Source organism: Festucalex cinctus, chromosome 4 (genome assembly GCF_051991245.1).
Source record: "Festucalex cinctus isolate MCC-2025b chromosome 4, RoL_Fcin_1.0, whole genome shotgun sequence".
In the NCBI taxonomy this organism is placed as follows: domain Eukaryota; kingdom Metazoa; phylum Chordata; class Actinopteri; order Syngnathiformes; family Syngnathidae; genus Festucalex; species Festucalex cinctus.
Window position 1 is genome coordinate 21645516 of NC_135414.1, and position 16370 is coordinate 21661885.

The window sequence follows — 16370 nt, forward strand, 5'->3', positions numbered from 1 at the left end:
TGTTGGTCATTGTTATTTTTCACATTTCTCAGATGGGTTGTGACTGACTTAAGACAATTTTGTTGTGTTTTAACATACTTGGACAATAAAATCTGATTCTAAATTATATCATGATCTTGGAATCAGTTATTTACCTTTGAGCCAAAATGAGGGAATAAAAAAATAGCGATTATTATTATTATTATTATTTATTTGTTTTAATTTAATTTTTTTTTGCAAAAAAATTAATTGAGGCCTGGTGTCAAGTGGAGCAGAGGCCACTTGTTTGAGGAATCATTCCTATTGCGACACACTTTTGTGCATGGTAAGTGCGAAAAAGGCTGATTTTATTATTTTAAATTTTAAATTGTGTGAAGTCAGGCATTGAGAAGGAAGCGCATTTTTTCCTCAGCTAAATGATGTGTTTTGAAACGGAGCCATAACCTTTTGATTGGGGCGGCTGTGAGATATTTGTACACACACTGACCGGCTCGGCTCTGAGGGCTTCCAGGAGCAACGAGGAACTCTTCCATGCATTATTTATGGGGCCTCGGCTGTGAATCCTCTCGGAATAATAATAACAGCCATTTCCCAGAGGCTCATTATTGTGTGTTTTTTAAAAGCGTGCGTTTGGTCGCCATGGACACCGCAGCTCCTCCATCCTCTCTCTCCTTCCTGCATTGACATTCAACTCACGCACTCTGGCTCTTTAATTTTCATCACATCATAAGGCTTTTTTTTCTTTCTTTTTTTGTGCTTGCCTCTTCACTAATCATGGTGAAAGAAATTGGCCTTTTTATTTGATCCCCACTCTCTTCTACACACGCACACACACACACTAACAGGAAAACAAATTAGAAACGTACTGAAGTCAGAGTCAATTCACACCGCTGATTTGTAAGTTGAAATCCTCTCGGTTGCCTTTGTAAGAAATAAAAAGAGAAGGAAAAAAAAAACGTCCTTTCTGGGCAGCCTATTGTGAAGATATGATAATTATTGTTTGCCAAGAGACCCCTGATGCTCTCTCTCTCTCTCTCTCTCTCTCTCTCTCTCTCTCTCTCTCGCAGGCCTTGGGGACATGTTGGGAATGAAGCAATTCTGAAGGCAGTACGAAGGCGGAGGTAGGTGGGGGTGTTGTTATTTATTATTATGATGAAGACAAGTAGCAGTTACATGCTGACCTTGTCCAGGATCAAACACAAATGATGCCCACAAATGTGACTGAAATATTAACAAAATCAGAGAGTTTGACAGAAGCAGAGTAGGACAGCACTGTACACTAGTGGTTAGTGCTAACTGCCTCAAAGACTACAGGTTCTGTGTATGCATTTAAACATATTCAAATACACTTGAATAATAATCTGATTATTCTACAGTACATTGATATTTAACTTTCCTAAAATGAAAATACTGTATAAGGTTATATTCAATTCATAATAATATATGCAACCTTGTTTTGTCAATTATGTTATATTACTCTACCCAATATGGACCAAACCATGACTTTAAAACCAAGTTATGTATGAAATTGTTATTTTTGTAGTAGTTATGTGTGTTGGCATTGAAGGATGGGGGGTAGTAGGAAGAAAGGAACTAATAAAATCACCCTAATTGCCGATTACCATGTGCAAAAGAGTGTTTCAATCGGAATGTTTCCCCATTTTGGCCATTTATCGCAAATATTCGAAATTGGGTCAAACAAACACCATTTGTTCACTTTCATCAGTGTGTTTATTTCAGTAGCTAACAATAAGATAAAAGGCATAATAACTCCTGAAACAAAAGGGATTCCGTCAAATAAATATTTGCGATTGATAGTTTAATTCTGAACACACACAAATATATAATACTTCATACAAAAAAAAAAAAATATGGCTACTGTCATATTAGATGTTATGGAATGTCTCTGGATGCGTTGATGACTTGTCTACTTGTATGGCAAAGCGAAGGTAGAAAGGAAAACTGATTGTTGCTATTGTAACTCATAAAAAAAATAGAAAAAAAAGAGCAGAAAATGCATCATGTGATATAGCAATCCACAGGTCATTTCAACAATGTTTTCATTAAAGCCTCACATATTAAAACTTTACAAGTGATATGAAAAATTTACATTTCTTTTTCGTGTTTGTAACTTACTTTAGGGTTTACTGTACAACTGGCAAAAATACCTCCAATGCCTTTTTAATTTTTTTGTTTTTGTTTTCACAATTAATTTTCAGTTGGCTTTGGCAGTGCATCAGCAGACTGGCTCTGCTTTATTTGTATTATTTATTTATTTTTTTTATTTATTTTTTTTCCCCCAGTAAAAAATACATCACCTCCTCCAAAGTGTCCACCTTGAGAAATGGATTATAAAATATCCCCTTTTTTTGTTAGACAAAAATAAAAGACATCATTTAATTGTTTAAACAACTGACGTGAAAAGTAATAAAGGAGGATTGGATTTTAAGGGAGTGGATTTAGCCCCGCCCCTACAAAAAACACATACAGCAGATAACAGCTACACTTGGACGACATGGTGACATAAAAACAATCTTTCGGGTCTTTAAATGTCCTTCCCCATTCTGGGCCCAGTCCAGTCAGAGTCCAGGCTTTATATGAGTCTCTCTGTCTCTCCTGTTTGTCCATTTGTCGTCGCCTCTGGCCTTTATAAATAAAGCTTTAGCGTTAAATAAAAAACAGTGACAGACGCATGGCGTACACATTGACAGCTGAAAGACGCCACAAACGAACGAGTACCGATTTCCCCCCCAACTTACGAACATCAACCTTAGGATATATTTTAGACATGAATATTTCCATATTAGTTAAAAAAAAAAGAAACAATAGTTTCACAAATCAGAATTTCAATTTGTGTGCCCCTCAGTGTGCTGAGCACTTAGATCTACTGGAAGATATACAGTGAAACTAAGAGCAAGAAGAAGAGGGACTTGTTCCATCCAAGGAGTTTGAAACAAAAATGACATTTTGTCTTACAGAAAGGGGTCTCCGTTTTGTTTTGTTTTTTTAGAATGAGGACCCCAACATTGAGAGATTCTCAAAGGTTTCATTGGGACTGAAGGACTGTAAGATAATTTCTTCAGATCGCTGCCTTTTACCTCAAAAGCCCTTTCAGATGTTAAAGAACCCCACATTGAAGAAACCCTGACTGACTAAACATTGGATGACAAAGAGTATGAAGTTGACAACAAATATCAAAGTCAAGGTATATGTTATTCAAATTTGTATTAGTATTGACTGTTTGTGACGAACAAGGTAACCTAAGAAATACGCAGTAACAGTTGAAAAATGACAAAACAACGACATATGAACCATTCGAGAAATGAAGAGTCCTCTGGAACGTAACTTGTTCGTAAGTTAGGGAGTGTCTGTAAACGCCGTCCACGCTTGGACGAAACCCCATCAACCCCTCTCCCCTTTTTTGGCCTCACATTTCCACGCGAGTGCAGATCCGTCTATAACAAGGGACACCAGTTCTTCTTGGTATAACATTCTAAATTGTGACACACTTGTTAAGTGCAACGCTGAAAATCAACCGGGATTGATGCTTTTATTTCTAATGTCCTTGGAGGATTTTGGCTCAGAAAATGCTGACTTGGGAAAGGACCTGGGCGTGGGCCTGGATTTGGGAGGGGTGTTGCGGCGGCGGGGGGTTCTGCTGCTGGGGGGCCGGCTGGGGGCTGCCAAGCGAGGCGGACCCCACAGAATGGGGAGTGCCGGGTGAATGATGCGGCGGGGAACACTGAGACTGGTGTTGTTGGAGATGTTGGATTTGCTGCTGATGCATTTGCTGCTGCATTTGCATGTGCTGCATCTGCAAGTGCTGCTGCTGCTGCTGCTGTTGTTGTTGGTGGATGTGGTGCTGTTGGAGCTGCTGCTGGAGGTGGTGCTGGAAGTGCTGATGCTGCATCTGCTGTTGGATCTGCTGGTGGTGCATCTGCTGCTGCTGCATCTGGTGGTGCTGGAGGTGCTGCTGCATTTGCTGCTGCATGGTATGCTGCTGCTGAACCTGCATGGGCGGGCTCATCTGTGACACGGCTGTGGAATGCGCCATGGTTCCGCCGGAGCCCATCTGGCCCAGCATTTGCGGCATCGCCGGGGACATGTTCTGGTGGGAAACTGTGACCGAGGTGACGATTTGACTGCCCCCGAGTCTCATCTGCAGAGGCTTGGGGGCGATGGCTCGGGGCAGGGCTTGCTGAAGGGCCTGGGAGGCTAAGGGCATGGAGGGGTGCTGATTGAGGGGCGAGGGGAGTACCAGGCCCGGAGAGAGGCTGGTGGAGGCCAAGGTCTGCTGCACAGACCGGATCGTCTGCGCCTCTGCGGATTCCGCCGCAGCCTGGACCCAAGAAAAACAATCAAAACTGAGGTTTCACAATGCAATGACATTCAGGATAAAGAGAGAAATATCTCACCTTGGAGACCAGACTAGCACGGTATGCAGCCAAGGCCTTCAAGTACTCTTTCTTGGCAGCCTCTGTTTTGCTTTTGTACACCTGCAATAACAAAACAGAGATCAATGAACAAACACGACAGACGTAAGACATACGCTAAAACTCCATTTCCACCAAGCACTACAGTCATTAATTATTCTGAGAAGGATCGAGAATGTACAACCTGTGCCATCAATTCGAAAAAGCTCCTTCTTCTGGAGCTAAAGACACTTCTCAGCTATAATTTAATGTAGTTTGCAGTCACATACGATTGGGCGTGAACTATTAGCGAGCAAGAGAGGAAGAAAAAAAGGTTCTTCAAAGGAAGAAGAGAAGGAATAACTGGTTCTTAAAAGAGTATTTGCTGGGGAACATTTGTTTCTTCAAAGATCTCATAGGAACAATTGGTTCTTCAAATACTTTGAGAAGGACCAACTACTTAAAAGAGTCTTAACTGGTTCTTGAAAGAGTATTTGCTGGGGAACGTTTGTTTCGTCAAAGATCCCCTAAGAAACACCTGGTTCTTCAAAGATCTTTGAGATGGATCAACTACTTCTTGAAAGAGTCTTAACTGGTTTTTGAAACAGTATTTACTGGTGAACATTTGTTTCTTCAAATATCTCGTTAGGAACAACTGCCTATTCAAAGAGTTTGAAAAGGATCAACTAATACTTGAAAGAGTTTTAACTGGTACTTGAAAGAGTATTTGCTAGGGAACATTTGTTTAGTCAAAGATGTCTTTAGGAACAGCAGGTTCTTTAAAGGTCTTTGAGAAGGAACAACTACTACTTGAAAGAGTCTTTTAGAGGGGAAAAGGAGGCCAAGTAGGTTTTTAAAATTCTGTCATAAAGAGTACTAAGTCTATAAACAGCCAAGCATGGAAGGAAGGATGGACAACCCTACAAATGATTTTAATGTTGGACGTTGCATTCTATAGTTCTGAAATATTGAGCAAGATCATCGTTTTCCCTGTCAATAACAACACTTCATGTGATGGACGTACCTGTTTCTGCTCCTCCCCAAGACCGTCCCACATGGATGCCACGATCTTGGACACTTCGCCAAAGGTGGCGTTGGGGTTCTGACCCTTGATAGCAGCCTGCGTGTCTCGGAAGAACAGGGCATATGCTGACACCGGCTTCTGTGGCTCGTTGGGATCCTTCTTCTTCTTCTTTTTGGGTGTCTTGGGCTTCTTCGTGGGATCGATAGGTGCCGGTCGCTTTTCGCCGACAACCTGTGATGATGGAGGATAGAGCTCACTCAGATTCATTTACATATTTACAGAAATGTCTGAAGATTCAAGCTTTTTAGCAGACATCTGACTACTTCCTTACCCTGTTGCCGTCTTCTTGTTCATCTTCATTGATGGAGCTGGAGGGAGATGGTGTGGCGGACTTGCTGGCTGGTGGCGATGGCGAAGTGTGGGCAATGTTGGGTCCGCCCATGTTCAGGTTGAGTTGCGTGTTAAGATGAGACTGGTTGATGGTGGTCAGTTGATGCCGTGAGATCATCCCGTTGGGGCCGCTTATGTTAGCGATGGATTTCATCAGCATGGCTGGGTTAGCTGCGTACTGGCGGATATGGGCCGGTCCAACATTCTGCGAAAGTGATACCAAAGGAGACGGGGGTATTGTTAATATGGTAATGCAGTCTTGATCCACTTTTTTCATGTTACGTCGCCGTACATGCAGCGCAAGTGTTTGTATCTCTGTTCAAGAGAGGAAATGGAGTCATGGATGGTGGACTGTTATGTGGTAGTGCCATAATGTCAAGCTTTTAAATGAGGAAGTAGACCACTGTTTAAGGCTGAATCGTATGGTTTGTGAATAATTATTTCAAAATGAACAAACAAAAGTTTCACAAATTTTCTAAAACGATCTTCTAGAAGTATAAGTGTTTCTTTTAAGAGTCCCCCTAAAGAAACAATTAGCTTTTGGAGGATCTTTGAGGAGGAATATTTGGTTCAGAAAATAGTGTTTGGGTATTATGTTCTTGGAAAAACAAACAAGTGAGCATTTCTAAATAGGTCTTATGGAAGGAACTTTTAGTTGCTAAAAGTCTTTGGAAACAAACAATTGGGTCTTGACAGGGTCTTCCACAAAGACAATTTGAATCTGGAAGAAATCCACTAGAGAAAAATTTTAGTTCCTGACAATCTTTAAGGAAGAACATTTGGTCCCTGAAAAAAAGTGTTGTGGAGGCAACAATTCTTCTTTCAGACTGAACAATAAGTTCTTGAAAGAATTTGAGAAGGCATAACTGGTTCTTAAGAGTTTTATGGAATATGGTGCTCTTGAAAGAATGTTTTTGATAACCAACAAACTAACTGCCCTTAAGAATGAGCAACCTGCTCTTGACAGTCTGAGAAGAACCGTGTTTCTTGAAGAAGTCTTTGAGAAGAACCATGTGGAAAGTGAGAAAATATTTGAGAAAGTATTTGAGAAAGAACAACAGGATCTTAGAAGATTTTAAGTTTTAAAATGGCAGAACTGGGTCTTCAGTCTTTAAGAAGTAACTACAGATGCCTGAAGAGTCTTTGAGACTAACAATTGGGTCTTGAAAGAGTCTTTGAGAAGGAACACCATGTTTAAAGTGCTTTACGCAAGGTGCATGTTTGCACAGGTTAGCATTGATTGCAGCTAGGTTGAAACCAACAGCCGTCTCTAAGGGCTGCCAGATCAGAGAGATGACATGGAACAGAGGAGGAGATGTGTGCGCAACACAAGAAGGTGATTTGTTCCCTCTGGCTGAGTCCATCTGGTATTCAGCGGCACAAACTCAATTTCCACTGAAATCAACACATCATAAAGCAACACATGAGGCTTTATTGAACTCGCCCATCTTGCAGAAATATTGTAACACCTTTTAAGGATACAACATATTGTTGTCACTTCTCCCTTATCATGAATACAATCTCTGGAGTGATGGAAGGTGTCTATTTATGTGACAGGAAGATGCTGTGAAAAACAGGTTTTGTTTTCTCCCAAATAATAATAAAAAAAAAATACACACACAAGCTTGTGAGCATATTTGCATAGCCACCTCGCTTCCAAGTGCTTTTGTCATTACTGAAAACATGACGGGTTGCCGTTTGCGCCGTAAAAAGACGCATGCTGAGCTCATTAGTCGCGGCCATCTGTATGGCAATGATGCAGGTCGGGCAATGGGCCATTGCGCCGTTTGTTTGGAATATGCTGATTAGCTCAAAATGCTCCTTAAACATTGAGTTTTTCCTTTTAAACGCTAACCAGTACAGTGGAACATTGAAAGTCAAACAACCTTCAATCAGAGTTGGTAAACTTTGGTGAATCTGGTTAATAAAAAAGTTATTTAAATAAAATAGGTAATTTGACCAATACAAAATTTCAATCGTTTTTAATTGTAAGAATTATAATTAGTAAAATTATACTTAGTTAACGGACTGTTCAATAAAACATGTAAAATAGTTGATTACACTAATATTTATTTACAATAATTGAACAAATGAAGTATTTAACAGAAACAGATAAAACGTGAATTACAACATTTCAATTAACCAATTTTAGAAAAAAAAAAAAAGGCAATACATAGACATTACTGGACTTTATAATGTACAGTAAATGATGGCTCGCTGGACTGCACTATTGCCTTTTCTAGGGCTGTCATCAAACCTTGTTGGTGTTACTATTACAGGAAAAAAAAAACCTTATGGACGCCTCCATTGCAAGGTGCTTTAAGGCCTTAATTGGTTAAATACATTTCAAAGTGATGAAAGTGAGTGTGAGTAGTATTACACTATAAGGCTTTAGCTTAAACTATAAAACATTTTTTAATGTGTTTCTGTCCAAACATTCTGAAAAAAAAGTTGGGTCAAAAATAACCCGCTACTTGGGTCAATTGACCCAACTTTCATTTTTTTTTTTTTTTTTTTTTTTTTAAATGACCCAATTTGTTTGTGGATTTGAACAAAATGACCCATTTTCAGGATCAAAATGGCCCAAGTAGTATTTTTATTTATTTATTTATTTATTTATTTATTTTTACCCAAATTGAGTTACATTTAACCCAATTGAGTGTATTGTATATTTTCAACTATAATGGTTGGAACATAACTACCAAGATGAATGGCAAATCACTTGTATCAACTTACTTTGAGACAAGAACTTTCCAGAAAATTTTCATAAAACTCCCAATTATTTCACTTTTTACTTTTGAGGCGTATAATGAAAAGTTAATCTGTTTGGCTCTGGAACATCCAATCCATCCGTCCATTTGGAACAGATACATTCTATTACAACGGATTACTATTGGGGAAAAAAGTGTCTTGAAATGACAGCAAATTGAAACAGATGTACTAACTTTGTGCCAGAGTGCTGGAATCGTCACATAACGATAACGGCTAACGAATCATCTTGGCTCGCAGTCGCCTTGAGTGCGCATGAATGGATCGGTGCCGGCGCACGGCGCTCACCGTCTCTCGTTTGCATTTTGATTGCGGTATTGTCAGTACTCTCGACAAGATGTTTTGATAGTCGGCGTAAATCTACAAATAAGTCCTTATCTCCGGCGCTCAGCAACCAAACAAACTGCAATGTCTGTAATCAATAAATGTTCATTCACTTTGTAATATTCCTCATGTAATGTTGGAGAAAAGGAGAAGAAAAATTGCTTATTGGGTGCATTTCTTTTGCAGGGAGAAAGCAATAAAATGAAAGCCATCTTTCTGGGTTTGGATGACACTCGAGCGATATGCTTTCGACAAAGATATCACAAAAATAAAATGGAAAATCAGAATTGATGGAGAGTTTATGAACAGTGGCCGCGTGCGCTAAGCTGTAAGAGCACTGAAAAGAATGTTAACAAGTTCAATTTCCATTCAATCAATGGGCAGAGCTCTTGGAAACGTTCTGTGGCAGCAGAGGGCTAAAAATCATCTATATGGTAATTATGGGTGGATGAATCCCCCAGTAACTTTAGCCAGCATGAAAGGTCAGTCCTATTAAAGATAGTTTATCAGCGCCCAGCACATATTCCTTTACTGGGCTTCTAAATGGCGACATCATTTTTATTTTTAAAACACACGCACACATACACGCACACACCACCCTCCCCTTCCATTTTCAGAAACTGCTTAAGCCAAATGAGAAAAATACAATTGTGACTACTGGTATAGGCAGGGGTGGGGCCATTTCAGTCCTCCGGGGGCAGACTACATTTATTTAAAAAAATATGATGTAACCATCAAACATAATGAATTATTATTGCGTGAATAACTGTATAAATGTCAGCGATACTGCCTCGGAGGATGAAGTAAAAACAAGTTTCAGAAGTCGCTTTTGCACTTCCTCTAAGTGCCGGCATTTTCAGCCCTTTTTTTTTTTGGGTACTGAAACAAAAAGTCTGGACAAGTCAGCATGGCGATTTTCCCTATTTGGAGAATATATCAGGAGCCCCTTTCACGTTGTCTTTATAAGCTGGCATTTTGCACCATTTTCCAAAGTCTCTTTTCTATATACAGGGTAGCAAAACGAAAAAAGTTGACCTGGTATTTTCCCGGCCTTGGAGGTAAAACCAGAAGCCCATTTCAGACTGCTTGTAAAAACTGATATTACAACAGGGTCATCTGATATTCCCCAGAAGGAACATTTTTTTCACTGTTCTGTACTGACAACACAAATTGGGGGAACACGTTTGACCCGGCAATTTTCTGCCTTTTGCGGTCATATCAGAAACCCTTTTGACTCTGCCTGATTTTTTTTTTTTTTACATTTTATCTGTGGCACTGTAATGTGCAAACCAAAATGGAAGTGGAGTAATAAAATTGAGATGGCAGTTTTTTTTTACACCTTCTGAATTAGGGTCAGAAGCCCCTTTAACGCAGCCAGTAAAAGCCTTCAACAAAATGTTGTGGTTTTACGCTTCTAAGTTCGTATCAGAAGCCAGGTGGATATATTTATTTTTATGTATAACAGCACCAAAACAAAATGGGAGGAACAAAGTCAACCCGGCAAATCCACCATCTGAGCTAGTATCAAAGTTTACTTTTTTTTGTGCCTTTTTTTTCCATTGTCACCAGCCACAACATGGAAAAGGAAGACCTGGCATATTCCGGTCTTTTGGAGTATCATTAGAAGCCACTCCAGGCTGCCTGTAAAAGCAATTCTTTTCAGCCTATTTTCCGTATTGCTTTTCTGTATGAACGCCATTCCCCTGAATTACACCCGCCAACTACCTATTCCCCCTAATCTTCCAGATGCATTATGGGCATTTAAACATTTTATTGTGATTTTGTGGTAAATCACAGAATCAATCACACAGAAGGTCAGAGACAGAGACTTCATTACAAGTATTGCTCGGCCGTGCGATTATCTATCATTGCTGACCGAGCCCACATGTCATACAGGCTCTCCGTCAAGGCAACCAAAGAAGAAGGAGAAGAAAAAAATCCACTCTTTTAAATTGATGTACGGCTCATGTCAGAGCTTCATGCTAGGATGATGAGATGCTTTCTGCTACAATGCTCACGTTTGACTGGTGAATACAATAGCAATGTTATTATGTTGTTTGCAAGGCATCAAATCACCAAAACAACATGCTGAAAAACATTATTTTGGCATTACTGGTATAAAAAAACAAAAAAAACAACAACAAAAAAAACGAAGGAATGAATGTAAATATGCCATTTCCTTCTAAGATATATCTCTCAAGTCAAAGACAATTCGATATGTATCCCGATATATTTCAAGTGTAATGATTCATTCGGTTCGAAGTGATTCACATCTTTTAAATGAAAAAACAATTTTCCGGTTAAAACCTGTTTTTGTTACACACCCGGTTAGCATCGATGCTAACGTTACAGGACCTATTCAATGCCTTGGATTAATACTCTATCTTGACAGGTGATCAGACCAGGATGTATCCCCGCTTCTGACACCAAATTCCAATTGTCCTGTGCCCCTGAACAGGATAATCGGTATAAAACATGGACGGCTGGATGGACATGACAGTGGTAAACAGAGATTGCATTACAGGACAACTACTGCATGTTTGTAATCCAATCACAAAAGGACAGACTGAGGCAATTTTCTCCGTGTCCTTGCACATGTCAAGACACGGCGAAGGCACCAGGTGTTCTTTGGAAACTGAGGGACTCTCGCTGTGCAGCTAAGGAGATTGGGGGGCAGAAATTGTGAATACAGCAACGTTGGCAAGCTGTACCCTGCGGTACGATTGGGTTTGAGCGCAAACTAGGCAAAGTAGAAAACAAAAAACGAGAGTTTGGAGCTTGTTAGGAGAGCAGATTAAATAAATAATGACTTTGCATTCAGGTGTTGCAGTGCCCCTAACAAGGTGAACAACTTGCAAGATCTACGCTGTGCATGAGGAATGAGGAATTAGAAGAACACTTGGCAATGCGATAGAAAATCTTGCAAATCAGGCCAGGTATATTCAAAGGCTAGCTTTCATATTAGTTCTTTATGACACTTAATGTAACAGCAAGTATTTCAACAACTTTTTTCCCCCCTTTGACTGATGTGTATAAACTGCACCAATATGGAATAGGGGTATTTGCCTTCACACCCTTGTTTGGTATTTAGGCATAGCTAGGCTTCATATGAAATAAAGATGGACAGTGACTGGATTTGTCTGCAAAATATTCAACTGCGAATATTCAGTTTGTCCGTAACACAAAGTGACTCCGTCCTCAGAATAAGAATCAGAAGCCCTTTTCAGACCTTCTCTAAAAGCTGGTATTGTCCCTCCTCTTTTTACCATGTCACTGTTCTGTATACAGCACTGACACAAAATGGGAGACAAAGTCAACCCTGCTCTTTTGTTTTTAAAAGAAGCATCGGATGTATTTGTGTCATCACATTGCGTTTAAAAGTTGACTTTTGGCTTTTATTGCTGTCACTGTTCTGTGTAAACACAACGTAAAACTCAGCAATTGTTAACTCTTTGACCGCAAGAAACGTTTAATAATAATTAGCAAAATCACAATGTATGCCGCCATAAATGTTAAATGACGTCAACTACGTCAACATCTAAGTGCAACGCTGCCTGGTCAATGGGTTGTGGAATCAAAAACACCCACTAACTAAGGCCAGCAGATGGCAGCGTTGTATCTCTTTTAAATGGGCTGCCAGTGTATGGAATTACAATGAAACATGTCAAATCTGATGAAATCGAATGAAATCGAACGTTTTCAAGGATGATGTGAATGATCAAAGCCTTTGTCCACATTAAACCTAATTCACAGATCGTCACAAGACAAAAAATATTAATGTCAAAGTCACTCTTGTGGAGAAAATGTATTTTTTCCACAAAAAGCTTTTCTCCTTATCTTTTCAATTTTTGCTCAATGTCACTCAAATGACCTATTTTCAAATGGTGATTACTAAAGAACGGAATACGGTAAAACATACTTTTTTTTCCTAAAGAAAGAATGGAATGCGATCTTTCATGTGATAGCAATGCTGTATATATAGTAAAAGAACACAATATTCTCTTTGCCTGAGTTGAAATGCTCAAAATCGGCTGGCACTGTAAGGGTTGTTTTTCTGATAACGTGGCAGTAAAAGAGTTAAACGTCACAGCAGCAACATGTGATAATGTCAACTAATTGACTGACTATGAAATGTCATGTCGCTGCGTGAAAGCGCACAAAGTTGTACTAGTACGATACCACCTTTTCTGGGTTTTGTGTGAAAGGCACAGGTGGAGCAATTTTGCATGATGTCTGGACAAAAGCAAGCAGGAAGCCAACAAGACAAATGAAAAATGTAATTGCAATATTGTGCTGTTTATCTGAGTGCCCCTGCAGCCATAACAAAGAAGCGAGCTTGTAATCATGTACATAAGCTTGTCATTCCTTTATCAGCGTGCTGACAACAATGACAAAACACCCCTCTCAGGCCCTCGTAAATCACTGTCTGCAACCTGAGAACAGTACTTATCTCGTTTGAAAAGTTCCCTCTTGGAGATAACAGACAAAAAAAAGCAGGTGGAAGGAGTGACGATACCCATTGTGGCGAGGCTTTTGGGGAATCAATCCCATTTCAGGAGAAAATGAAGGACCATCGCCATTTTTTTTTCTCCACCCGCGGCAGAATGTGCGATGGCCGATAACGAGCAGCAACCTACTTTCTCAGCTTTGAAATAAGAGTCCAATCAGACACATGAGCCATGCAAATGGTCTTAAAGGAGGAATAAATGCCGGGGAATCAAAATCTAATCCTCCAGCAAGTCGTGAGAACGGTCCGGAATGTAATTGTGTCAAGGTTCCTCCAGATGTACCGAGCTTAACTGACCGTGAAATGAAAATTCTTTAGGCACAAGCCTTGTGGGGCCCTCACTTACTGTACGGGATGTTTTAAAAAAGCGGCAATTATCTTGCGGGCCCTGGAGCACGGAGGCAGGGAAAAGGAGCTGTTAAGAGTTTATAGCCCTTCTTCCCTTATGGAATGTAAATAAATGCAGCGGAACCTGGAAAAATATGACTCAAAAGTTAAACAATACTTTGTCAAATGTTGAGGACTTTGGCATTTAATGTGTTTATGTAGTTAGTTTTTTAGTGGTGTCACCACAGGAGTTTATCAGCAACAAGGGAAAGTGTGACAATAACTAAAGAGCCAGATATGGATCTTATTTCGGGATTTATGTTCTGTTACGGTAGTTGTAAATAGTTTATAGAGCAAGTTTGTTAGTTTTTATTACCTTTTTCTTCCAAAAATGCTTCATTTTAGTTGGCCGAAATACAGAAAAATCAAAAGATGCAAGTGCCACTTTGAATTTTCTTTTTAAAATTTACTTTCATTTATCAAGCACACCAAAAATCGTTAATCAAACAACCGCATATTTTGCAAAGTTACATGTTGCAAATAATTGCAAAATGGGTTGTTTTGTTTGCAAAACTGCTACCGTTCAACCCATTCCTGATATTTACGACAAGGAAATACATTAAAATGGTTCGCGGCACGTCAACATCATCATAATCTGGACCAATCGTACTTTGTCCTTTCGCTTGTATTCCGCTAAATGAATCTGTCGGTTGTTTCTAATAGACAAGCAGTCATCCAGTTGACATTTCCATTTTTCCTCTTCACTGTTTCTAGCCACCGTGGCATTTAAGAACAACTTTCTCCAACCTGAGACAACAATCTAACAGGCCTGCCCGCCACTCTGCGACTGACTGTCTCATGTCGGAGAAAATTACACAACAATGGTCTAAAAACTGAGAAGCGACTTCCCTCAACAGATTAGCATGTTCCCATAGCAGCTTGATGAATAGAAGAGCACCAAAGACATTATTTGAAACAATATTTTTTCACTGTGCTGTTCTTGCCGAGCCGTATTAGTAGAGGGGCAGTTTCACTCACCGCCGGTTGGCCGTTGCTGATCGGCATCCCTTCCTGGTCCATCATGTTGCGCGAGATTGTGATGGAGGGCAGATCCAAGCTTTGAGGTGGGAACTGAGGGATCAGTGAGCCCCGCTGCTGGGTCGGAGTCTCCGGCATGGTGTGGAAAGGTGAATCCCCATCCGACAGGCCGAGGCCGGACTCCATTTCCGGCGGAGGTGTGATGGGAGGAATCTCAAACTCCTCGTCTCCCAGACTGGGTGTGTGAAAGGTCTATAAGGAAGAGGAGGAGAGAAAACGGTTGATCAGATTGAAGTTTTAGGACTGGCAATACACTTGTCCTGTAAGTGCACTAAAGTGTAGTATTTACTGGAGCTATTTACGTCCAGAAGGCATCAAAAGTGGCAATCACAGGAGAGCGAGAGGATGTGCGATGAAGGCACTTAATCTCAGGGATGCAAGATGTTGGGTTGAAGTGCAATGAAAATACACGTTACAAACTAGATGGCTTTAAAAAAAAACGTTTTCAAAGATGATTACACTGGGTCAGGAGTATTTCTTTTTTTGTTCGCCTCGCCTGCACTCTTAAATCTGCTCATCAAACAGCCTAATCCTTCTGCCTTTGGAATTAAAGCTTTCCGACACGCTTAATTTCCTTACGCGCCTTCTCGGAGATGGGGATGTTCACACACTTAGCTCTTGTTTTTATATGCAATGTTGCGTTAAGCCACTCTGCGCAATTGGAGTATATTCATAAGCTCACAATGACCACACGAACACCAAAGGGCATGGCGTCAAAGGTGCTTTTAGGGGATTTTGCAAAAGAGAAAAAAGATCTTACAACATGTATCCTATATTTACATATGAAGTGAGATTCCAATAGCAGTTGGGATCACTTTTACCGGGCTGTTCCGTTTGATCAATTCCTTAACCTTACTATAATTGGCTTGAAAGCCAAAATAAGGCATTTATGATTATCATGAAGGTCTCAAATTTGAATTCATCCAAATAATAAAAAAAATATATATTTGAATTAAAAAAAAAAAAAAGCTTGGAAAATTCCTTTCACACTCTTACTAATACAATTCTTGCATAATTGCTTCATCGCTAGTTTTAATTATTGCCCATCCTTTATATATAGATGTTGTGATGTATCAGATGTGTTTTTTTCACAAATACTTCCAATATGATTATTGCGTGGTTCCATTATTGTTGACAAAATATTGGACAGTATTAGCACCACTACTAGACATCCATTATCCGCTAAGAGCAACTAATCAGCACTCATAACCATCCAGGGGCAGAAACAGTTAATACCATTTTCATTCAGAAAACAGAACCAGTTCACCTTCAGTTCACAGGGAGCTAAAGTCCAATTTGTCAAAATGCCAGCCTCCGGCTGCCCGAGTGCTGAATAGATTACACACTTCCAGTAAGAGCTGTTCGCTACGAGCTCTCCGCTGTCATGAGCTCCAGTCCACTCAAAAAAAAAAAAATCCCAGCGATGCCAACATGTGAATGAAAAAATGAAAATGTGTCCAAAAGCTAATAAACTAAACTGTCACATGTCAAGCGGGGGGAAAGCTCTCGAGATCCGCCATCCTTGCCGCGTTCATTCATC

At 40.0% G+C, this 16370-nt stretch overlaps 1 protein-coding gene across 1 annotated transcript in view; it reads right to left on the reverse strand.

Annotated features, from left to right (window-relative positions):
- Positions 1-1783: 1783 nt before the first annotated feature.
- The window catches only part of tox3 (TOX high mobility group box family member 3), a 50356-nt gene continuing 35769 nt past the window's right edge, over positions 1784-16370 (reverse strand). The window contains exons 3-7 of the mRNA XM_077519712.1: positions 14771-15022; positions 5747-6010; positions 5416-5646; positions 4395-4475; positions 1784-4318 (exon numbers count right to left, since the gene is read on the reverse strand). Coding sequence (XP_077375838.1) covers positions 3560-4318; positions 4395-4475; positions 5416-5646; positions 5747-6010; positions 14771-15022 — 1587 coding nt within the window. The 3' untranslated portion in view covers positions 1784-3559. The remainder of the gene's footprint in view (positions 4319-4394; positions 4476-5415; positions 5647-5746; positions 6011-14770; positions 15023-16370) is intronic.